Here is a 26,773-nt window from a genome sequence, read left to right on the forward strand (position 1 = left end):
ACAATTCCACCAGCAATGCATCAATGTCCCAATTGTCCCACAACCTCTCCAACATTGATCATCTTCCCTTTTTCTCAACTGGGCTAATCTAATAGGTGTGAAGTTATGCTTTATTGTTGTTTTGATTTGCATTTCTCTAATTAATAATGATTTAGAGTGTTTTTTCATATGATTATACATAGCTTTAATTTCTTCATTTGAAAACTGTTCCTATCCTTTAACCATTTATTAATTGGGGAATGATTTATGACCTTATAAATTTGATGCAATTCTCTCTTTTTTAAGAAAGATTTTGTTTATATTGAATTTTACAATTTTCCCCCAATCTTGCTTCCCACCACCCACAGAAGGCAATCTGTTAGTCCTTACATTGTTTCCATGGTATGCATTGATCTAAGTTGAATGTGATGAGAATTCTCTATATATTTTTAAATGAGACCTTTATCAGAACTCCTGGTTGTGAAGATTGTTTCCCAGTTTTATGCTTTCCTTCTAATTTTGGCAGCATTGATTTAATTAATGTAAAAACTTTTTAATTTAATATAGTCAAAATAATTCATTTTGCAGTTTATAATGTGCTCTAATTCTTGTTTTGTCATAAATTTATCCCCTTTCCATAGATCTGATAGCGTATTTCTTGATCTAATAATTTTTCTATGGTGTCACTCTTTATGTCTAAATCCTGTATCCATTTTGACCTTATTTTGGTATAGGATTGAGATATGGATCTATGCCTAGTTTTTGCCATACTATTTTCCAGTTTTCCCAACAATTTTTCTCAAATAGTGAGTTCTTATCCCAGAAGCTGATGTCTTTAAGTTTGTCAATTAGTAGATTGCTGTGGTCATTTACTGCAGTTTCTTTTGAACCTATCCTAATCCACTGATCCATTACTCTTATTTTTTAACCAGTACAGGCAGTTTTGATGACTGCTGCTTTATTGTACAATCTCAGATCTGGTAGAGTTAGGCCACCTTCCTTTACATTTTTTTTCCCATCAGTTCCCTTGCTATTCTTCCCTTTTGTTGTTCCAGATGAATTTTGTTACTAATTTTTTTTTCCTAGCTCAGTAAAGGGTTATTTGATACTTTGATTGGTATGGCATTGTAAAGTAATTGAATTTGGGTAGAATTGTCATTTTATTATATTAACTGAGCAATTGACATTTTTCCAATTATTTAGATCTGACTTTATTTGGATGAGAAGTGTTCTATAATTGTGTTCGTACAGTTTTTTTTAATTTGTCTTAGGAGGTAGATTTCCATGTATTTAAGGTTTTCTATAGTTACTTTAAATGGAATTTCTCTATCTATTGCTCTTGGTTATTGTTATTTATATATAGGATGCTAATGATTTTTGTGGGTTTATTTTATATCCTGCTACTTTGCTGAATTTGTTAATTATTTCAAGGAGTTTTTTAGATGATTTTCTCGGGTTCTCTAAGCATACCATCATATCATCTGCAAAGAGTGAAAGTTTGCTTCCTCATTGCCAACCTTGATTCCTTCAATTTCTTTTTCTTCTCTTATTGCTACAGTTAGCATTTCTAATACTATATTGAATAGTAATGGTGATAATGGGCATCCTTGTTTCACCCCTGATTTTATGGGAAAGCTCTGAGTTTATTCCCATTACACATAATATTTGTTGATGATTTTAGATAGATACTAACTATTATTTTAAGGAAAACTCCATTTATTCCTAAATTTTCTAGTGATGTATTTTATCAAAGACTTTTTCAGTGCCTATTGAGATAATCATATGATTTCTGTTGGTTTTGCTATTAATATGTTTAATTATGTTGAGTGTTTTCCTAATGTTGAACCCTCCCTTCCTACCTGGTATAAATCCTACCTGATCATGTTGTATAATCCTAATAATATCTTGCTGTAGTCTCATTGCCAAAATTTTATTTAAGATTTTGGCACCAATATTCATTAGGGAGATTGGTCTATAATTTTGTCTGTTTGGTTCTTCCTGGTTTAGGTATCAGCACCATGTTAGAGTCATGAAAAGTGTTTGGCAGGATTCCTTCCTCTCCTATTTCTTAAAATAGTTTATGTAGAATAGGAATTAATTATTTCTTAAGTGTTTGGTAGAATTCACTTGGAAATTTATCTGGACCTGAAGACTTTTTCTTAGGGAGTTTATTGATGGCTTCTTCAATTTCTTTTTCTGAAATGTTATCATTTAAGTAATTCATTTCCTCTTCTGTTAATCTGAGTAGCTTATATTTTTGTAAATGTTCATCCATTTCACTCAGGTTATCCAAAGGTTTGTCTATTTTATTGCCTTTTTCATAAAACCAACTCTTAGTTCTATTTATGAGATCAATGGTTTTCTTGCTTTCAATTTTATTAATCTCTCCCTTGATTTTCAGAATTTCTAATTTTAACTGGGGATTTTAATATTTAATTGGGGATCTTCAATTTGTTCTTTTTTTCCCTAGCTTTTTAGTGGCATACATCATTAATCCCCTCTTTCTCTATTTAATTCATATAGGCATTTAGAGATATAAAGTTTCCCCTCAAAACTGCTTTGGCTGCACATCCTATAAATTTTGGTATGATGTCTCATTATTATCATTTTCTTGGGTATAATTATTGATAATGATTGATTATTGATTATTTGATCCACTCATTATTTAAGATAGTTATTTAAGTTTGGGGTTTCTCTTTCCATGATCCTTAATTATATGTAATTGCTATTGCATCATGGTCTGAGAAGCATATATTTATTATTTCTGACTTTCTGCATTTGATTATAAGGTTTTTGTGCCCTAGTACATGTCAGTTTTGGTACAGGTGCCATGTACTGTTGAGAAAAAGATATATTGTTTTCTATTCCCAAAGTTTTCTCCAGAGGTCTATCACATCTAACTTTCCTAAGATTTTATTCATCTTCTTAACTTCCTTCTTATTTATTTTGTTGTTAGATTTGTCTAGTTCTGAGAAAGGGAGATTGAGGTCTCCCATCATTAATTCACCTAGCTTTTCCCCTAGGAATTTGGATGCTATATCACCAGGTACATACATGTTTAGTAATGATATAGCTTCTTTACCAAGGGTGCCTTTTAAGAAGATGTAGTTTCCTTCCTTATCCCTTTTAATGAGATTGATTTTTGCTTTTATTTTAACTGAGATCAGTATTGCTACCCCAGCTGAGGCATAATATATTTTACTCCAGTTTTTTACTTTTACCCTGTCTATCTCTCTCTGCTCTTGTAAACAACATATTTGTAGGATTCTGGTTTTTAATTCATTCTGCTATCCATGTCCATTTTATGGGACAGTTCATCCCATTCACATTTACTGTTAAGATGACTAATTCTGTATTTCCCTCTGGGCTATTTTTCTCTATTTATATTTTCTCTTTCCTTTTCTCTTATTCTGCTTCACTAAAATTTTACTACCTTTTCCCTTTAACTTTCTTTTAAAAATTTAATTTTCAGTTTATTTTCACTTATACCTTTGCCTTCCCTTTTATCAGACCCTTCTTCCCTTATCTTTCCCTTTCCCAGTCCCCCACTTCCCTGTAGATTAGGCTAGATTTTTAAACCCATGTGAGAATGTATCTTATTTCCTTTCTGGACTAAATCTATTGAATAGAATTTACTCAGTATTCACCTTCTCCCTTTTTCCCCCCCTCTAAAATTATAAATCTTTGTGCCTCTTCCCTTGGTGTTATACTCTAGTACTATTAATAAGGTTTCATTAATCACAGTTTGATTATTTGATTGCTTGATAAGCTTATATTGTTATCAAGGTATCATCACAGATTTTCTGCTTGTTTGCTTGATAAGCAGAATTGTCTCAAATTACATCAAATTTTAATTATAATTATTTTTTACCTTACCCCCTTTTCAAGTATCTTTCAAGTACACACAATCCTCCTTGTGAGCCAAAGTATCATCCAAAGGCATATCATTTCTTTTTTTTTTAATTTTATTTATTTAAGGCAATGGAATTAAGTGTCTTGCCCAAGGTCACACAACTAGGTAATTGTTAAGTGTCTGAGGCCAGATTTGACAAGTTCTCCTGACTCCAGGGTCAGTGTTCTATCCGCTGCACCACCTAGCTGCCCCAATATATCATTTCTTGAACTATTTGTAGCCAGGCCCATTTTCTCTCACACTTTACCCCCACCCCTTCCCATCCAGGATACTTAACCCCTTGTTAAGTGAAGCAAGCGTTAAATCAAACCTTGATCTAATTAACTGCAAGAATCTTAAAGATCTCAAAGTACTGGGAGGTTCTGGAGGTCTCACCTGAGAACTTTACAAATGATTTACAGAGACACTGACTCAGGTCCTCACAGTTGATGACACCCTCATTAGACAAGGTGCTCAGCACAGTAGAATTAAAATGGGTCCAGGGATAATGAGACACTTAAGTTTAAAGTTAACATCCCTGCTTTTTTTGTTTGTTTATTTTTTTTAGTTTTTTGCAAGGCAAATGGAGTTAAGTGACTTGCCCAAGGTCACACAGGTAATTATTAAGTGTCTGAGGTCACATTTGAATTCAGGTACTCCTGACTCCAGGGCCTGTGCTCTATCCACTGCACCACCTAGCCACCCCACCCCTGCTTTTCATCAGGGCTTTTTGTCTCAAACATAATGATGTTATCTTGGACCTCTTCAATGGAGAAATAAGACCCAACTATGCCCATATCATTTAAGTCAATTCTCTTCAATTATATTCAACCCTTTAATTATCCTAAGAGAAGTAAAGTTCTAAATAATTAGAAGTGTCATATCTTCCCCATTAGGATTGTATACAATTTGATGGTATTGACCAACATTTGTTTTGTTTTGTTTTGTTTTCCTTCCCTTTTTCATTTACATTTTTTATTCAACTCTTGAGTTGTGTATTTAGTGATTGAATTCTCTGTTCAGTTCTGGTCTTTGTGTCAGGAAATTCTGGAAGTCCTCTATTTCATTGAATATCCATCTTTTTCCCTGACAGTATATGCTGAATTTTGCAGGGTAGTACATTCTGGGTTGGAACCCCAGGTACTTTGCTCTCTGATATATGCTATTCCAGGTCTTCTGGTCCTTCATTATTGAGGCTGTTAGGTCTTGTGTGAGTCTAATTGTGTTTCCTTTGTATTTGAATTGTTTTCTTTTTTGCTGCTAGTAGTATTCTCTCCTTTATTTGATTATAACAGCTTTTGGTTTCTTTCTGGAGGGGTTCTGTGGATTCTTTCAGTGATTATATTGTTATCTTATTCTAGTAGATTTGAGCACTTTCCCCTTATAATTGGATTGCCCTGTGGCTAAAAGCCTCCTGCTGTTTTACCTGCTCTCCCACCTCCTGAACTTTACTTCCCCTCTTCCTCAAAACAGACAGATCCTCCATGATGTCCAGTTGAAAACTCTTTTGAATCTTCTCTTTTTCTTAGTGGTATCTGTAGCTTGAATGTCAGTGTAGTGGCTTCATTCATTTTTGGTAGGGAAAGGCTCCAGAAGCAGGTTAACTTTGTGTCACCATCTTGGCTCCTCTCGGGAAGTCAAGTCAGTTTTTCAAATGATGCTCTGTTCAAATGTCCTCACTGTCCCATGATGCTAATTAGATATCTAAAAAGTGGATGTATTTTTTTGATTCCATAGAGGAATTTACGTAATCTTTCTCACTCAAAACCTAGGACAATTTCAGATAAAGTGTGATTACTCAAAAAGTCTTCAAACTCAGTTCATAAAGTTATTGCAAAAGTTAAATTAGAATAAAAAATCTCTTGAGGGCAGGTACTGATTCATTTTTGTCTTTCTATCTCCAGCAACTATCGCAGCGACTGATAAATAGTCTGATACATAGGTTCTTAGTGCTTATTGGTTGGTTGATACAAAGATATAATGAATATATTTATAAGGTGGGGGGTAGGTATTGGTATTGGAACTGATGTAATGGAATAATGGGGTCCCATACATATAAGATAAAAAACCTTCTTTGGGAAATTGTGGAAGAGGAAAGCAGGGCCTTGTATTGGACTATTAAGCTGAATATTCTGATAAATGTTCTATTTTTTTTTAAAAAAAGGAAGCACTATCTTAGCATGTAGAAACTAGAATTAAACATTTTTTAAAAAATCATGAGTGTAGGGGTGGCTAGGTGGCACAGTGGATAGAGCATTGGCCCTGGAGTCAGCAGTTCCTAAGTTCAAATCCAGCCTCAGACACTTAATAATTACCTGGCTGTGTGGCCTTGGGCAAGCCACTTAACCCATTGCCTTGCAAAAACCTAAAAAAAAAAAATCATGAGTCTTTCTCCCTGCTACAGGAAACCACATGGAAACAAACTCCAAGGGCATCTTCAGAATTCTTACAGCATGTATCATACTCACAAGGAAATAAGAACTGAATTCAGATTCTAGAAACTTGGGTTTTAGTCCTGGCTCTGCTAATAAGTAGCTATAGAAATTTGGGGTAAGTCCCTTAACTTGTGGGACACTAGTTTCCTTATCTGTAAAATGGTTTACATCAGGTAAATTCTAGCCCTAAAGAACTTTTTTTATTATTCAAAACAAGAGAGCCATGGGCCATGGCTTAGAAATATTTTGGTTAAATAAGCTTTCATAAGATTTCATAGAATCCTCAGAGCTGGAAGGGACCTCAGAGGCTGCCCTCCCAACCTCTTCCTTTTACACTCTTGAGGTCTGAGGTCGTAGGAGGCTATATAAATTGCCCAAGGTCACATAGATAACAACAAAATAAGTAAAATTTGAACCCTGGACTTCAGTCCCAGAACCTTTCCATTGTTTCATTTGTCATAGTAGCGCTTTACTTCCTTATTCAATGTGAATCAGACCCCATGAAAATATTTCATGAATGAGGCTCCCCGAGGCCCCTGTCAGAAGCAGTAACTAAAAGCTTTTGGATTGAGGTTTAAAGGCCATGTGAATTGTGATTCAGGAACAAATATTTTTCTTGTTATTAATAAATATTAGAATACTTATATGCAGTGCTTATCACAGGTAATACAAAGATGAAAAATGGCATGGCCTTTGCCTAGGTTCAGCAGGGGTGAAGGAGATGGAAATGCATGCAACTGGGTGTCTCAGTGAATAGAGTGAGGCTGAAATCAGGAAGAGTCATCCTCCTGAGGACAAATCTGGCCTCAGACACTTACTAACTGTGTGATCTTGGGCAAGTCACTTAACCCTGTTTGCCTCAGTTTCCTCCTCTGTAAAAATGAGCTGGAGAAGGAAATGGCAAACCACTTCAGTATCTTTGCCAAGAAAACCCCAAATGGAGTCATGAAGAGTTGGATGAGACTCTTGAACAACAACAATATATAACTATAAAGGTAGAAGATTATTAGAAGTTTAACAGACTGGCCTAAGGGATTTGATAAGGGGAGCAGGGAGGATGATGGAAGAATTGATATATGAGGTCAGCTTTGAGGAAAAAGGGATTTCAGGAAAATAAAGATGCCTTGTCTCTTCCCTTTGCCTGTATTAGGACAGACCAGTACTTCTGGGACACTGACAAACTTTTCCAAAGCGCCCTCAAAGAAAGGGACCCTATCTGAGGCTGGAAGGGAACTTGAGGTCATCTGGTCCTATACCCTCATTTTTCAGAAAAGGAAACTGAAGCTTACAGGGGAACAATGACTTGCCCAAAGGGTCTCAGGTCCTAGCAAAGCTGGACTTGAATTCATTCAAGTGTTTTGACTCCAAACCTATCATTTTCCCACTATGCTATGTGTCACAATCATTCCCACTCCCTTCATCCCAGGAATTGGAGGGTTGTTTTTTTCCCGTTTAGCCCATTTTGGCATGCCCATATCATACCTGGGTATCTGAAGTGGTTTTGCTCAATAACTTGTTCAGATACAAATTTTCAACAGTATGAGAGATTTTTAAAGGATAAATTAATTGACTCACAAAAACCATCTGCAGACCATAAACACAGATATTTGGGTTAGTTGTTTGCTTTTTACTTCAAACTATTTCACTCTCAGGCCAAATGGCTACTTCTTAGCTCCAGACCTGATGAAACCAGGTCTTCTCTGGCTAACCTCTTAACACAAACACCAATTCTAAACTGAACTTGAATAGTCTCCTTTGCTAGATTCAGCTATCAGAATCTCATCAACTTTTTTTTCCCAAATATTTTCTGCCTAACTCAGAGTCCACAATGGATTTCTATCATCATTTTTTTTTTGCTTTGACTAACTTTCACTAGCCTTTTTTTAATGTTTCTAGCCATCTTCCTTTTTAATTGTATCTTTTGAGATAGCATATTTGGGGCTATAGACAAATAATTTAGTAAAGTGAATAGTGGGCATATTTTAGAGTCTAAAAAAAATGGATTCAAGGACTACCCCAGTTATACTGATTGCCTGACCATGGGGAAGTGTCCTTAGGCAAGTCTTCAAGACTCTGAGTGTAGATAAGTTACCATTATGGATTAGTGAAAGACATTTCTACAAGAGGGATTCCTCACACCAGTGGGATCACAGGTTCAGACAAAATACCTTCTTCATTCTTATTCCCTCCCTATGCATGAAAAGAATCATTTAGAAGGCATTTTATTCTGTGAAATAAAAAAATAATAATTTTAATAGTCAACAAATAATTAGCACAGTAAGATCTTGACTTCCTTCATCTTCCAGATAATAGTGTAACTGTAAAAATGTTATCTACTATAGAATATAATTTGCAAAAGCTTGCTTATTCCCTTCTAACATCTTCCCCAAAGATATCCTTGATGAGTATATTGATTTGTCTCATATGTAGGCATAACTTCTAATAGTTATTAATATGTTCTTAATCATCATTATATATATTGAGAATCAGTTTCTCAAAATTGTGTTGCTTCTAACAACCCTGAGGTATCTATACTTTAAAAAATTTTAATTTCTGAAATAAAACAAGTGTTTCCATAACATAGCACATAAAAAATAATTGCACATGTAACTACAAATCTTATATGTACAACTTGCTATTCCTTTCAAACATACAACAAAATTATCATGTAAATTTATTTTTTCCTTTTTCTCTTCCCTCCCCTTCACCCTAGAGATGACTACCATTAGATACAAATAGTTATATCTCTGTAAAATTATTCTATACACATTTCTATGTATCAGCTCTTTCTCTAGATGCAGATAGCAACTTTTTTCATATGTTCTTTATAGTTAATATGGCTATTTATAATAGGCAATATAACTTATTCACTCAAAGTCTTCAGTAAAACAATATTGCTGTTACAGTATACAATATTCTGTTGGTTCTGCTCATTTCCCATTCCATATTTTGTGCAAGTCTTTCCATGTTTTTCTATACTTATATCCATTTCCCATTTCTTCATTACCAATAGACATCCTCCTTAACTTCATATTGGCAAAAAATTGTAATTATCTTCATAATAGCCTTTATACAACTATTTATCATAAATGCTACAATACAATGACCAAAAAATCTCCTCAGATTTCTTACTGCTTTTGTATGCAAAATAATATAAATTCTGCAAATTCTTTTATTTTCATCTCCAAAAAGAACCTGTAAACCTTCATTTAGCTGCAGTTCGGTTTTGGCTTCTGGTTTTGTTTTATAGCAAGATCATCAAGATTTAGTTCTTCTGAATGTCAGCTTCTTGGTCACTGGACAAGAGCTTCCCATTTAGAGTACCAACAATTAAATTAATAATTGGAGATGTTCAGAAAGAAAATTCAGTCTGTTGGAGAGATCATAGTTGAAGACCTCCCGGCATGGTAGGATGTACCAGGGCCTGTGCTCCATTTTCATAACCTTTGAGAACCTAGACTCAAGTTCATGCCTGAGTGAAGCATCACAGTAGGTTTTTATGAACTCTGTAAACTTCAAGTATTTTAGAAATGTTAGTCATTGGATTTCTGTTCAACATGGTTGCAAGATTCTCTAGGAGAATCTTAAAGTTTGAACTAGATTGCAAAATGATCAATAATTTAAAAAAAAAAACTATAGTTAGTTACTGCTTCCACCCCAGAACTATATAAAACATCAGTCAGAATCAGAAAAATAGGAAAAAAAAAATCTCTAACAATGCTAACTCCAGAACAAGTCAGACCTAGAGTGACCAGAGCTGGACCAGGACATGTGCAGCTTGCAAAGCACCGTGTCTAGAGGCACCAAGAACGGAGAGCTCAGCTAAGAAAACCCCAGGGTAGTCAAGAAGCATCATTGACCAGGGAAGTGATGCAGTTCTCAGATTGGGACACCCTAGGTTGGGGACTCCGAGGCCCCTAAGAACTCTGTCCTGAGATACCAAAGATCCAGTACTCTGAACTTCAAAGATTAGATGGAAACTAATCCCAGTAAATAGAGGTTAGCAGAGAAATCCAAGTGACTCTGCTGAAGCTCAAGAAAGCTAACCAGCCCATGCACCAGTGGAGCTTAGAGCTGAAAAAATAAATTCAGAAACTAAAGCTGGAGAGATGGGTAAATCAAAGAAAATATCCACAAACATTTTAAAATTATGAAATCTCTAAAAATCCCCACAAAGGAAGAGAGGTTTTTGCAACAAATAGAAGCATAGATGCAAAGGAGAAAATAAATATTACATTATGAATATCTCAAAGAAATTACAAAAGATAAAAAATTAAGGAAAGAATTGGAAGGAGAATAAATGATTTAGAATAGAGATTGGGAAATCTTACTCAAACAATAGTCTCCTTGAAAACTGGAATAATATGAACAGAAATCAGTAATTCCATAAAACAGCAAGAATTATTGAACAAAATCAAAAGATTGAAAAATAGAAGAAAATACAAGCTATCTGCTCTCAAAAACAAATGACTGAAAAAAGAGAGAATTTTCAAACCTATGGACTCCTGAAAAACTAATTTTTTAAATGCCTAGAACTATATTTCAAGAAAATATAAATAAAAACTACCCAATTTAAGAGAACCAAAAAGTAAAGTGAAAGTAAAAAAAATCTATCAATAATGTCCTAAAAAAAAGCTACACACACACACAATCTTCTAATCTTCTAGAAAGAAGTTCAAGTACTATGGGACCTCAGTCAGAATAATGCCATATCATCTACTATAAATGAAAGGAGATCTTGACATATAATATTCCAAATGGCAAAAGAATGACTTAAAACCAAGAAGAGCTTACCCTGCAAAGCTAAGTATAATTCAATAGGTGAAAAAAAGGAATTTTCACTGGAGCAGAGGAATTTAAAGCTTTTCTGATGAAAAGACCAGAGCTTAGGGTTCACTTTGAAATACAACACAAAAAGCAAGAGAAACCTAGAAAGGTAAACTTATTTGAGCACTTGGAAGAGTTTATATGATGATGTAATGCTAACAGTCTAATAAGGAGAACAAAAATAAATGTTCCTTCAGATTCTTAATGTCTTGAAAGGATTAAGAGGAACTTTACTAAGAAAAACAAAGGACCTGGGGATAAAATAGCTATATTCTGAGACTTTGTAAAGGGGAAAAGAAAGGGAGAATATAAGGAATACATTAATGCAGAAAAAAGCTTGAAGGGGATAAAATGTGGTGATTCTCATAATTTGGAGTATATGAAAGGAAGAGTAAACAAAGATAGAAAAAGAACTGCGGAGAGTTGACATTAGAGCATTGCTCTTATTTTAAAAAGAAAAACAGAATCAAAACCAAATATATATATATTATATGTATATATATATATATATAATTTTTATTTATATGTACTCAAATCTGTTGCAGAAGTACATAAAACTTAACTGGGAAACTAGTAGGCATAAGGAGTAGGACAGAGTTTAAGAGAAAGGATAAATATCAGATAAGGAGTCACTGGAAACAATCTTCCTGGTCCTGAAGAAGGTAGTAAAAGGGGAAAAAGAAAAATATTAGAAGTTAAATAGGTGCCTTAGGTTGCCTCTTGGACAAGTGGGAAATGATTGAACAAATTAAGACTCAAGTGGAAGAGCAATAAACACCTCATCTTTCAAAGAGGGACAGAACAAGGACAGATGGATAGAAACTGAACATAAACAGACTGAGACTCAGTGTAAGATATACTACCTAATCATCAAAGCAATCTAAAAATGGAATGTACTGCCTCAGAGAGAAGAGGATTCTCTTTCATTAAGGTCTTCGGCTGGAAACAAATTGACCTCTTGGAAGTATATTGAAGTAGGGGTTACTGTTCAGCTATAGATTAGACTAGATGAACTCTTCAGACCCAGAGATTCTGTGGTTTTTATCATTGCTACTCAAATGCTACTCTATCCCATTCTTATACCCTGGGTTGTGATTCAGTAAATTGTTATTATGATCATTGTGATCTCTCTCCCTCTCTCTCTCTCTCTCTCTCTCTCTCTCTCTCTCTCACACACACACACACACACACACACACACACACACACACACACACACACTCACACACTCCTCAAGGGTATTTTAACTATGCTTAACTCTTATTTTGGAATACTCCAGTAAGTAATTCATTTTTCCTTCTCAATTTTTCCATGTAATAAATATCTCATTTGGGGAAAAATCTAAACTATGATCTACATAACTCGAATAGGAGAGTACAATATTAAAAGGGCTGTTCTATTTATTCATTTTTCAATTAATTTAAACTTACTTCCATCTGGGAATTTTTCCTCTCCACAAGCCAGATAGATTTTTCAAGTACAAAAACTAACCACCATATGGAGACAGAAATAGATTCATTGATATTTCAAAAAATTTCCTTTTTCTCAATCATATAGTAGTTTATGCTGTAATACATCGTGCCTCTCTTCATCTTCCCTAAGAGCATAAACCCTTTAGTTATTGGCTAGTACATTTTTCTGCTTAATTCATTAGCATTTGACTTTCATAATCTTTTTCTCAGAAATTATTCCTCTTAAGATTTTAAACAATCTTGGGGCAGTTGGGTGGCAAAGTAGAGTACTGTCCCTAGAGTCAGGAGGTCCTGAATTCAAATGCAGCCTCAGACACTTAATAATTACCTAGCTGTGTGACCTTGGGCAAGTCACTTAAATCCATCATCTTGCAAATGAAAGAAAGAAAGAAAGAAAGAAAGAAAGAAAGAAAGAAAGAAAGAAAGAAAGAAAGAAAGAAAGAAGAAAAGAAATAGTATCCTCAGCTGTCCCATAAAAAGTTTTGCAAGATATTTCAAGTTTATTAAGAGTGAATAGAATATTAGAAAACTAGATATGATAGACCTCTGGAGAAAACTGAATGAGGATAGAAAGCTTTATACCTTTTCCTCAGAGGTAATGGCACCTACACAAAAATTGACCACGTATTAGGGCATAAAAACCTCATAATCAAATGCAGAAAAGCAGAACTATTAAATACAGTCTTTTCAGATCATGATACAATAAAAATTAAAGTGTGATAAAGCCACATGGAGAGATCTAAAATTGATTGGAAACTAAATAACCTAATTTTAAATAATGAGTGGATCAAACAGCAGATCATAGAAATACTTAATAATTTCATCCAAGACAATGACAATATGGAGACAACATACTAAAACTTGTGGGATATAGCCAAAGCACTTATTTAGGGAAATATTTTATCTCTAAATGCTTATATGAATAAAATAGAGAAAGAGGAGATCATTGCATACACCTAAAAAAAAACTAGAGAAAGAATAAAATAAAAATCCCCAATTAAATACCAAATTACAAATTCTGAAAATTAAAGGAGAAATTCATAAAATCAGAAGTAATAAAACTATTGAACAAATAAATAAAGAGTTGGTTTTATGGAAAAAATAAAATAGATAAACCTTTGGTTAATTTGATTTAAAAAAAAGATAGTGCAAGATTAGACTGTACCAAGTTTCAGACAAAATTGCAGAAGTAGGTCAAGTTTAATCTTTGCTACCCCCTAAACCTAATGCAAATCCTCCTGCTATTCTCCCATCCTTATTCCAATAATCCAGTAATAGGTTTCTTAGCTTTACTCCCAGCAAGAACCCACATTCATGCAAGTTAGAGATATATATCCACTCTAATCTCTGAAATTTCAAATTAGATTGTGATATATCCATAAATTATTTCAAAATTATTGACAGAAATTTTATTAGAAAAACATTTCCAAGATAGAAAAATTCAGCTTATATCTATTTGTATGACTTATACAGAGAGGTTCATAAAGGTACAATTTTCATTGCTGTCTTTGATTTAAAAAAATGAGTATCATTTGGGAGCAGCCAGGTGGTGCAGTGGATAGAGTGCTGACCCTGGACTAAGGAGGACCTGAGTTCAAATGCCATCTCAGACACTTAATGATTACCTAGTTGTGTGACCTTGGGCAAGTCATTTAAACCCACTGCCTTGCAAACAAATAAACAAACAAACAAATAAATAAATATCAATGACTAATTGTTCCTCCCTTCTCTCCCTTTTCAAGCAGATTGTGAATCTAAGCAATAATGCTATGACCACCATTCTACCAATGATGTTCCTTGCCTTAACTCTACCACACCTGGATGCTGACCTATCAAGCAACCCATGGCAATGTGACTGTAACATGTCTGTCTTTCAAAATTTCATTTCTGAATTCTGGAGGAAAAAGTGGAATAATATTTGCAATGAATCCATCAGTGTCCCTGGAATATCTTCTCTCTCTTTGGAATGGTTTCATTTGAACTGTAAAATGCATATGGAAGATTTGATCTCTTTTAAAAAAGTTACTGTCCCAAGTGGAGCCACAACCCGCCTAGACTGTGCCTCAGATCAGCCTTGGGGTAAGTTCCAGAATAATCATGGATATCTGTCTGTTTCTTCCAATTCCTTTGGGGTTGACTGCAGGAGGGGCAAAAACATTTTGTTCAAGTGGCTGAATAAAGAATCTTTTTAAATGGAGAAACAAGAAAGGGAGTTTCAAAGGTCATTGAACATTCATTCAGCAATCATTTCATAAGGACTTCTAATGGGTTTTGCTCCAGCGGCATTGTGCCATCATAGAGAGACAGATCTGACTTTAGAGTTGGAAAACTTGAGCTCGGGTTATATTTCTTTCTTGTTTTCTAAACAAATTCAATTCAACTTTATTTTTTTAAGAAATATTTTATTTATTTTGAGTTTTACAATTTTTCCCCTAATCTTGCTTCCCTCATCCCCCCCCCCCCACACACACACAGAAGGCAGTCTGTTAATCTTAACATTGTTTCCATTGGTTCCATACCATATCCTTAAGGAAAAAAAATAAAGTATAAGAGATAGCAAAATTACATAATAAGATAATTTTTTTAAAATTAAAGGTAATAGCCTTTGTTCATTGTTCAAACTCCACAGTTCTTTCTCTGGGTACAGATGGTATTCTTCAGTTTATATTTCTGATGCATGGCTGTGGTCAAGTCATTTACCTGCCCTCCCCAGTGACCCAGGAAGCCAGAAGATGGTGTTCAAATTGTGGGCTTATTATAAAGATGAAAAAGGAGCTGGTCTTCAAAGAGTTTATGTTTTTCTGGATGGATGGGTCATATGAACATGTTAAGAAAGGGAGGTATCTAGAATTCAAAGTAGAGTGTGATGAATCAAAAGAGAGGTCCAGAAAAAGGCTCTAAGTATATTGGGGAGGAGAAAGCTCTCCCTTGAAGGGATGTGGGAAGATTTCATGGAGAAGGTGGCACCTTAGCCAAACCATGGAGTAAAGAAAGCTTTGAAAAGCACACATATTTTGATAAAGAAAGTGATTTCTTCTTTTCATGTATTTGTTACTTCTTTTGTAAATAAGAACAGGTAACTGATGACCTGTTCACTCGGAAATTCATTGTTAAAATAAAAAGCTTCTGGATGAAAAACAAAAAAGAAACCAGACTTTAAGTATTTCCTTTTGTCTAGACTTTAGCGAGGGGGAAGTAGGAAGTGTGCTTACCATCAGGACTAGGATCAATTAATTAACAAGTTTTTTTTATTAAACACTTATTATTTTCTAGGCATATGCAGGAGATACCAAATCAAAGACTAAAATGATTTCTTTCTTTTTTTTTTAGCTTTTAGTTTATAATTTACTTTTTTAGTTTTAAATTTAGCCATTTATTCTCTAATTTTTAATGTCCTCTTCTCTGCTTCTCTCCTTTCCTTATTTATTGACTTTCTTTTTTTTCTTTTTTCTTTTTTAATATTTATTCTCATTTTGTACAAATGTTTTTTTACATTAACAAAATATTCTTGTTTAAGAGCAAACGAAATACCCCCCCATAAATATAGACTTGCTTGAGCAACGAAGAAAAGGGGAGAGAAAAAAATTAAAATTAAAAAAAATAATAGTAATAATTGTAGGTATGGCCAGATGGCACAATGGACGGAGCACCAGCCCTGGAGCCACGAGCACCCAAGCCCACACCCAGCCCCACAGACCCAAAAATCACCCAACCATGTGACATGCAAGCCACCCGAACCCCACTGCCCTGCAAAAACCAAATAGGAAAAAAAAAGAAAAAAAAAAGACCCAAAATAAAATAAAATAGTAATAATAGTAGGGGTGGCTGGGTGGCAGACAGAGCACTGGCCCTTGAGCCAGGAGCACCCGGGTCCAAATCTGGCCTCAGACAACCAACAATCACCCTGCTATTCGGCTCCAGGCACCTCCCCCAAAATAATAATAATAAAAAATGTGCTTCATTCTTTGTTCCAACACCAACAACTCTGTCGTGGGTGGATCACATTCTTTATGGTAAGTCCATCCCAAAAGTTACTTCCATATTTTTCCATTGTTGCCATTGCTGATCGCAACTCCTTCCTTTCTTATTTCTCCACTACCATGTACTATATTTTCTCTCTCCTTTCACTCTGACTCTGCTGTAGGATAGCTGCATGGCACAGCAGACAGATCCCTGGTCCTGGGGCCAAGAGGCCCTGAGCCCCCATACCACCCCTTAAGGCCCAGCATCCACCTGACCCTGTGGTCCTGGACAGGTCATCCAATCCCAGCCCCTTGCAAGAAGTAAAAAAGAAAATGTGTTATATCTGACCACTCTCCCCCCCCATGGTCCATCCTCTCCTCCTTCATTCACATCCCCATCCCTTCCCCCTGCTCCCCCTACTTCTTACTTCAGATGCCTATACCTCATTGAGTATAGATGCTGTTTCCTCTCCTAGCCACCTCTGATGAGAGCAAAGATTCCCTCATTCCCCCTTGCCTTCCCCCCTTCCTTATCATTGCAATAGCTCATTGCAATAAAGAAAAATCTTATTATATGAAATACCTTGGCCTATTCCCCCTCTCCTTTTTCTTTCTCCCATTCCATTTCCCTTTTTTTCTATTAAGTCCATTTTTACACCATATTTGATCTTCGAATTCAGCTTTCTCCTGTGCTTCAACTATAAAAGCTCCCTCTACCTGCTCTATTAACTGAGAAGGTTCATATGAGTATTATCAGTGTCATTTTTCTATGCAGGAATACATGCAGTTCATCATCATTAAGTCCCTCATATTTTCCCCTTCTCCTCCAATCTCCATGCTTCACCTGAGTCCTGTATCTGAAGATCAAACCTTCTGTTCAGCTCTGGCCATTCCAAAAGGAACATTTGAAATTCCCCTGGTTCATTGAAAGTCCATCTTTTTCCCCTGGAAGAGGACATTCAGCCTTGCTGGGTAGTAGATTCTCGGTTGCATTCCAAGCTCTTTTGCCTTCCGGTATATTGTATTCCAAGCCCTATGAGCTTCCAATGTAGCTGCTGCTAAGTCCTGTGTGATCCTGACTGCAGCTCCACTATATTTGAACTGTGTCTTTTTGGCTGCTTGTAATATTTTCTCTTTGACTTGGGAGTTCTGGAACTTGGTTATAATATTCCTAGGGGTTGGTTTTTTTGGGATCTCTTTCTCTGGGGGATCGGTGGATTCTCTCCATTTCTATTTTGCCCTCTGCTTCTAGAATATCAGGGCAATTTTCCTGTAGTAATTCTTTGAAAACGATGTCAAGGCTCTTTTCCTGATCATGACTTTCAGGTATTCCAATAATTTTTAAATTATCTTTCCTAAGTCTGTTTTCCATATTAGTTGTTTTTTCAATGAGATATTTCACATTTTCTTCTAAATTTTCATTTTTTGGGGGGTTTTGAAGTATTGATTCCTGATTTCTGGTAAATTCATCAATCTCCCTGAATTCTATTCTTTGTCTGAAGGATTTGTTCTCCTCAGAGAGCTTTCTTATCTCTTTTTCCATCTGGCCAATTTTGCTTTTTAAAGCATTCTTCTCCTCAATAACTTTTTGAACTGTTTTATCCATTTGACCTAAGCTGGTTTTTAGCATGCTGTTTTCTTCAGCATTTTTTTGGATTTCCTTGACTAAGCTGCTGACTTCATTTTCAAGTTTTTCCTGCATCTCTCTTATTTCTTTCCCCAGTTTTTCTTCTAACTCCCTCATTTGATTTTCCAAAGTCTTTTTTGAGCTCTGTCATAGCCTGAGCCCAATTTCTGTTTTTCTTGGAGTCTTTAGATGCAGGAGCTTGTGCTTCTTCATCTTCAGACTGAGTATCTTGATCCTTCTTGGGCTCATTTGCAAAATATTTCTCAATAGTCTTCCTCTTGTTTCTCTGCTTGCTCATTTTCCCAGCCTGGGCCTGGTTTGGGGTGTTTCTTGAGCTTTTGGGACACTCCCACAAGGATCTAAGTGTGTGCGGTTCTGTCCTCCCTCCTGGTCTGTGAATAAGCGCCCCCCTGTGCCACGGGGCTGAGGTGGTGGGGGCCCTGCTGTTCTATGGGGGGGGGGGGGCCTAGACTGGGATCAGGATCTGAATGTGGTCAGAGCCCCAGAGTCCTGTTTCAGGGGCAGAGGACAGAGCTTGGCAGTCTCTCTCTCTCTCTTCACTTCCCTCCCTTGGTTCAATGGGCTCCTGCCCTTCGGGCTCCTGCTTACCAGGCTCTGCCTGCTTCTGTTCCTGGATCTGGGCTGCAGAAAGACCTTGTTGTTCGCTGTGTGCCCTGAGGGTTGGGCTCCACATGCTCGCCCTGGCAGAAGTCCCCCACTGTTCCCCCACTTTGTGCCCAGTGCTCCCCCGGACGTAGCTCAGGAGACTCCCCCGCTGCTATGAGCTGCGACTCCCAGCACCCTGGGGCCGGGAGGCTGAAGTTCTTTCGCTCTGATGGGCCACCCCTCTGATGGGCCGCCCCTCTGAACCCAGGGAACAGAGCCTTTCTGCTCTTTTCCAGGTTACCTTGAGTAGGAGAACTGCCTCACTGGATCCCTCTGTGGGTTCTGTCTCTTGAAAATTTAGTTAAAGTCCTTAGCTTTTGAGTTTTATGAGAGAGCACCTAAGACACGATCCTTTCTTGTCGCCATCTTGACTCCACCACCCGATTTCTTTCTTATAATGATTTTATATTTCAATGGATGAGAAAAGCACCTATGAAAAGATATTCCACATTAATATAAAGTTAATAAATATGTACACATATAGTTAAATGGTAGGTGTTTGGGAAGGGAAGCACTAGGGTGGGGGAAAGGATGTAGAATCCTGTCTGGAGCAGTGGCTCAGAGGTCCTCCTCCTCCTCCAAGATGAAGCAGGCCTCATAGAAGAAGGTCAGTGTCTGAAACTTTGGTTTGGTAGAAGGGAGGGTCCCACAGACTCTCAGAGAGTCAGCACCATCCCCTTGATGCATAATAAGCACAAGAGAACAGTCTACATTCTAACTTCTCAGATTGACAAATGTGAATGGATGCCCTTGCCCCAATCTTGCTCCTGAGGGTTTTAGAAGTTTTCTCCTCTCCATTTCCACTGTCCTGGAGGCTGATGATACTCTACCCCAACCCTGAGGCAGACCTTCCCAGCCAGAAACTCACCCTCCACCCTTCTCACTTCTAGTGTCCCCCAAACCCCAGGACTTGAGCCTAACCCTGCCCAGAATTTAGGCCAGACTTGCTTGCATATCCTGAGGTAAGTATTGAAAAGTTTATATGCCCACTGCAAAGGTTGCCAGCATACCTACAGAACAGAGCCTAGGACTAAAATTGCAAGATAAGCATGAGTAGATTATTTTAAAAGATTATTTTGAATAAAGCTCCATTTCAATATCTGTCTCATTCTTGTTTGTTTCTTTTCTTTTGATTTTAGGGGAAACTGAAACATATTGGTGGACCCCCTACAACAGAATTTCTGAGAATACCCAAATTCCTCAAATTAGTCTAAATCAAATGAAAAACCTAGTAATCAGCAAAGCAGAGAGACCTATAGAAGGATTATATGTATGCTTTTCCACTTCTGGAAGGAAGAAACATATCATTTATGAGATCTCTGTGAAGCAGAAATATTCGCCAAGAAGGGTGAGAAAGGCCAGGGAGATTCCTGCTTCCACCAAAGAAGCGATAACATCAAAGGACTTCAATTTGGCAGTTTCTCTGTCTGTGATCATTACTTTCTTTTGTGCTTTTGGCCTTGGTGCTTTCGCAAGACCTTATATTGATCGTCTATGGCAACGAAGGTGCCAGACCAAAAGTTCCATTTCAGAAAATGCACATACTAATGAAGGGTTCTATGATGATGTAGAATTTAGCGGAAACCCAAGTCCCCTACCTGAGAATCAGCATCAAAATTCATGTAATATGAGAATCTATGAAACTACGGAATATCCAGACCTATACACATCTCATGTTGACCGTACAAAACCTGGAGCAAACAAAATGGAGAGAGACCTGGAGCAGAGAAGGAGCAGAGTTGTCTCAGAAGATAGGAAGAGAAATGAAAACAGTCTTCCTGAAGACCATGACACCTGTTCAATTGTTTCAGAAGATACAGATGGGATTTACAATGATGCATCTTCAGAAATGTGGGAGCATGTCAACAGAAAAGACATTCTCAGAGAATTTGCAAGGGATGAACCTTTCCATGAGGATTCAAGGAGAGGCTCTTCTGTAGACAGAATCTCACAAAAAGACCTTGGCTCATCCCAAAGCCTTTCTTCTGAGTTAAATCTGACACTCCCAAGAGTATTTCCTCTTCCTCAAGTGCCAAGTCACCCAAAACCACAGAGTTCTGATGAGGGTGAAGAAACCAGTGAGACTGCACACTTACCATCAGATGTTGTAGGAGCTCAAAAGGGGTTTCCCAAGGAAATGCACCTGAGTTCTCACTTGCATTCCCCATCCACTGAACAGCAAATGCTCAGCAGGAGCAATTCTAGAACACAGTATGAAGTGAATAAGAATAGGACTGTAGACAGTGACAATTTTAATCACTCCAGTATGCTTCCTAATTGGGAAAATGATTTCTATGTTGATCATCCTAATCACATTTTAACACCAAGTTCCTTTTCTGATCATCAAAACATAAAAAATATCAACAGAGAAGACATACTCATAGATGACAATTCTGACTCAGATGAAGGATCATTATTTACTTTAAGCTCCACTGATTCAGAGCATCATGGGAACAATATTCAAGAACAGCCACATGGGGAGAGTGATCATGTAGCCCCATGGCCCTTAGCAGAGGAGAATTATATAATTGAGGGTTCCTCTGTCCAATGGGAAAGTCCTGAGGACAATGCTAGCATTCAGAAGACTTTTGAGAAATGTGAGAATGAAAAAAAAGAACACTTTGAAAACATTATTTCCAGACCAAACATTTATTTGTCTGAGACAGATTTACCAACTTATCAGATTAATAGAAGCAATAAAAGTGGAACACAAGACTCCCCACCCAACTCACCGCCCAGCAGTCCTGTAAGTATTGAAATTCCTGGCAAGTTCATATATGATCATGTTTTGACTCTTGGTTCTGAGCCATCAGAATGCCATCATCCATGGGAAAAACAAGAACAAATCCCCATTGTGAATTCTTCATCCCAACAAACCCCACTCATGTATCCTGGAGTCCCATCAGATAGTGAGAACAGGGATTTCAAAGAAATGGATACAAAGATTTATAAAGGCAGTACCTCCAAGCAGATATCAGACACTGTTCAAAAGGAAACTCTTCCTGAGATCAACCCAGAGGAAAAACTGAAAAATTTGCAACAGAGTTTGGAAGGTAGTGACAAGAAATTAAATCTAATTGACTCTACTGAACTGAAAAAAGATCTCCTATTTCCCTCTCAGGACTCTGGTTCCAAATGGATTACAAACCAAACACTATCCCCACAATCTAATGTCTCCAGTGATGAACATTCTTTTCAGTCAGAAGGAGATGAGAAACATTTAGAAGCCTATACCAATAAGCATGTACCATTGCCTCAACAAATATTTAAACATGAAGATAAGACCCATTTACAAAGATTACAAAATGACTTTAGCGATAATCGATGGGGTCAATATTTAGAAGATGTGATGGAATTAGATAAAAACCATCCTAACTTTTATACAAATGAGCCACAGTTCCAGAGTCTCATGGATCCTTCTGTTGGTAGCACTTATTTCAGTGAGGAACAACTTTACAGTGATGGAAGTAATGACCTGCAAACTGATAATAAAAGAGGAGGAAATTAACATTTTTTAAAGTATATTGTGGAATATTGAAATGAAAAGACTCCAAATATTTCAGGAAATTTGCCATGTACCAAAGATTGATGCAATCTTAAAAAAGAATTCCATATTCCATATGTTAAAAGAGGGTTTTTTTAAGATGAACTGTGTATATATATATATATATATATATATATATATATATATATACATATATATATATATAAATATTTTTTTTCAATTAGGAAGACTTTTTGTGAAAGAAAAATGCTACTGACTCTGGTAGTATCAAAAAGAGTAGGAAAATAATGTTATTTGTTCTTATTTTGCCTCTTAATGCTTACTACTTATATGACTTTGGACAAGTTATTTAACCTTCCTGGCCTTAGTTTTCCCATTTGTAAAAGGAAAGGATTGTCACTTGATGTCCTTCTCTAAGGCCTCTTCCAGTTCTACGGTTGTGAAATGGTTAAATGTTTGTATCATATAAGTTGATTTTTTTAAGTCTAAAATCTTGAATAGTCGATGTTAGATTATTCAATTCTTTGAATATTACCAACAAATACCACAGAAATTGTTTTTGTTTTTGAAAAATATCAACAAATAAGAAAGTAAAATAATTGTTCATAGAGTGTAAAATACAACTTCTTTCATGCAGATATATCAGGGATAATTCAATCCTTGGGTCATATTTCACAAGTGCTATGAAACTCCATATTTATAATTTATAGTTTCTCAATATTTATGCATTCATGGGGAGGTAAGGTATACAACTTTCTTGACTTCTGAAAAAAATGCATGATCATTTACATCTCCTTCTCCTTCCCCAATTCTCCCAACCACCACTGCCACATTTAAATCTGATCTCTAGATGTTATTCTACCATAGCAGCCTATTCTCAAATTAGTTTTGAGATATCAGGAGAAAAATACTTGGTAGTAGTGTCTTTAGGGGCTAAGCTCAGAGAAACCTGAAACAAAGGAAAATATACCCTTTTTATTCTGCCAAATTTATGTGACTACCAAAAAAAGGAGAAAATAGGGAAAATGCAAATTATGGAAAAGGAAGTAGTTTGTGGCTGGTCAACCAGTCTGACTTGTTTTTTCCTTTTAAAGACTTTATTTATTTTGAGTTTTACAATTTTTCCCCAATCTTGCTTCTCCCCCCTCCCCCCCGCCACAGAAGGCAATTTGCCAGTCTGTACATGTTTCGACGGTATACATTGATACAAATTGAATGTGATGAAAGAGAAATCACATCCTTAAGGAAGAAAAATAAATTATAAGAGATAGCAAGATTACACAATAAGATAACAGCCAGTCTGACTTTCACTCAGGGTCAATACTCCATATAGGCCAAGTAGGTGCCACTAAAAACCAACAGGATTACTCTTGCCTCCAACTGTCTCCTCTACCAGTATATTATGGTGCTCATCTTTGCTCTATCTGGCTAATCTATTACTCTTAAGAGTCTATACTTTGGATGAAGCAACAAATGCAGAGACAACTGGTAAAATATATAGGTTGAGGAATAAGACAACATTCTTTCACTCATGCAATTCCATAGGTCAGTTTATAAGATTATTTTGGTGATTTTTGAAAGTGGGTGCTTGAGGTACAAAAGACCAACATTCATAGGTATGTAGGGTCAACCAATGGAAAGTAAATATTAATAAATTCTAATAAAATGAAATTATTTTAAAATATTTATTTCATTTTTATCTCATCCTTGACATTTTAATTTTGTGTTTTATAATATATATAATATATTAATACAGTATTATATATATGTAATTTATAAATCTAGATGTATTGGCAAAGTGTGCTCAAAAATTTTTCTGATAGCTACCAGATCAAAAAAGTTTGGAGAACATTAGAATGAATTATTTTTCATCTTAGAAGGTACAGAAATATAAATGCAGGACATAGAAACAGAATAGGGATTGGGATCACAATTCTTTCTAGGAAACTAAGGGACAGCATGTAATCTTAATTTTATTGATATCTTTTGTTTTTACATTGCCAAAATTTTCTCCAGATTCTCTCCTCCCTTTCCTGTCCAGAGAGCCTCATTTAACAAATGCTATTTTTAAAGAAAAGAAAAATAAGAAGGAAAAAATCAACAGCCAATTAATACATAAAATCTGAAAATATATACCAAATATACCATATATATCACAGCCTCTCACCCCTGCAGAGGAATAAGGTGGGATCCCTTCTAATATCTATTCTTTGATGTCATATTTATTCTTTATAATTTTGCAACATCTTTTTAATTTTTTTGTGATTATTCTCACCATTTAAATTGTTGCACTCATTGCAAATATGGTTTCTTGACTTTGTTCATTTCTCTCTGTATCAGCTCCTGTAACTCTATGCTTCTCTGTATTTATCATAATTGTCACTTCTTTCAAAATAATTCCATTATATGCATATACTATAATGTATCTAATCATTTCTTAATTCATGGAGAGACCTTATTTCTTGTTCTTTACTGCTATAAAAAATGTTGCTATAAATATTTTGGTTCATATGTATATATGTATGTATGTATGTTTGCATGTTATATATCATGGCTTTCCTCTTATCAGTTATCTCTTTGGGGCAGTAGTAGTAGAAACTCTGGGTCAAAGTTATGAACATTTTAGTCATTTTATCTGCATAATTTTAAATTGTTTTCCAAAATATTCTTACTCATAGATCCATAAACAATCCACAGCTGTACCCTTCCTATAATATTGATTTTTCTCATCTTTATTATCTTGGCCAATTTCCTGAAGCCCCAGGGTTATTTTGATTTGCATTTCTTTTGTTAATAGCAATTCAGAGCATTGTTTATTATGATTATTAATAATTTGCAATCCTTTTCAATTTTCAAAGGATGACACTCATTCTTTTGTTCCCCTCTCCCAAGATCCCTTAGGTAGTTTTCTTTCTGCAGGACTCTTCCTTCTACAAGTTAATTATTCTAGGGGAACCAGACTAAGGTATTTCAGGCAGTCTTCAAGAAGTGACAGAAGGCTAGTCTAACAGCTATAATGCCCAATTTTCCAAGTCTTATGCCACATGCTATGGTGGTGGTGATTATTTGCATTTAATTTAACCCCCCGAGATTTCAATAGTTCAAGCCCAGACCTCTAGACTCAAATAATTTGTGTTCTGCTGTTCTCCACATACCTTGGAGGATGATAAATTTGCTTCTACAGTCATACCCTCAATCTTCCAGGGATTTAAGAGAGGATTATCCTTTATCCCCCACCTTCTTTCCAACAGAGCATTTAACAGATTTCCTATTGTTCTCTTGATTCTGCTTGGCACAAATTGTGCTGCTAGTAACTTCTATTCTCCTCAGAGATAAATAACACCATCATCCAATCAAATTCTCTCTAAAGAGTCTTTTTTTATTTCAGCAGCCTAAGTGGATCTATATTGAAATCTTTCCCACTAAAAACAGTGTTGACCCAGCTGGCAGCAACCTTGTTTCCATTGAGAGCAGCTATTGTTGTCTCCTCAGCCTTTTTTAAAGAAATGATAAAGTTTTTGATAAACCTTATGTGATGACCAGGTCTCATTTTCCTTTGGTACAGGAGGGGGGGAGCAAAAATAACACACAAAAGGAAAACATTTTTCCTATAATGTTTCACTATCAATCTATTCAAATTCAGTGAGCAACTCCATAGGAACCAGGCATTGTACTTGACCCAGTGAAATAGTGCTTGCCCTCAAAAAGTTCATATTCATATAAACTTGGAACCACTATAGATAATGGGTTTGATGGTTTTTCACTCAATGGCCCTCTAAATCAACATGAGCTCTCCAAATTCTGCCAGATTTGCTTATTTATGGTCTTCATTTATAAGAGCTACTATGCAGCCTGTTTTTCAGATGAATATCACAAAAATAATGACAAACATTTATATGGGGTTTAAGATTTACAGAGTTCTCACATAACCACTTTTTAACTTCCTTTTATGAATTGTGCCCCTCTCTCCCCATTCCGCATCACTACCAATGAAACTTCTTGAAGGCAAAGACTAATTAACTTGCTTGTATTTATTTGTATTCCCAGTGCTTCAATTTTCATGACCCATTTGGAATTTTCTTGGCAAAGTTGCTGGAGTAGTTTGCCATTTCCTTCTCCAGCTCATTTTACAGATGAGGAAACTTGCCTAGGGTCACACCACTAGAAAGTGTCAGAGGTTGAATTTGAACTCAGAAAGATGGTCCAGTGTTTTATGCACACAGCAATGCTTAATAAATGCTTTATTATTCATTCATTATCTTATTTTAGCTTCATAAGAATGATATGGGGTAGGTATTATTATTATTTATTCCAGTTTTTATGGGTATGAAAGCTGAGGCTCTCAAAGGTTAAGTGACTTGTATAAGCAAGCCCTGTCAATCAGTAAGTACCAGTATCACTCCCTCCAAA

The 26,773-nt window shown here is 36.0% G+C and overlaps 1 protein-coding gene across 2 annotated transcripts in view; it reads left to right on the forward strand.

Moving 5' to 3' along the window:
* Positions 1–22,507, forward strand: part of LRRC66 (leucine rich repeat containing 66) — a 40,288-nt gene extending 17,781 nt beyond the window's left edge. For both annotated transcript variants that reach the window (XM_074229464.1, XM_074229463.1), the window contains exons 4-5: positions 14,349–14,682; positions 19,998–22,507. In XM_074229464.1, coding sequence (XP_074085565.1) covers positions 14,349–14,682; positions 19,998–22,366 — 2,703 coding nt within the window. In that variant the 3' untranslated portion in view covers positions 22,367–22,507. The remainder of the gene's footprint in view (positions 1–14,348; positions 14,683–19,997) is intronic.
* The last annotated feature ends 4,266 nt before the right edge of the window (positions 22,508–26,773 follow it).

The sequence above is a fragment of the Macrotis lagotis genome, chromosome 3, assembly GCF_037893015.1.
Source record: "Macrotis lagotis isolate mMagLag1 chromosome 3, bilby.v1.9.chrom.fasta, whole genome shotgun sequence".
Lineage (NCBI taxonomy): Eukaryota > Metazoa > Chordata > Mammalia > Peramelemorphia > Peramelidae > Macrotis > Macrotis lagotis.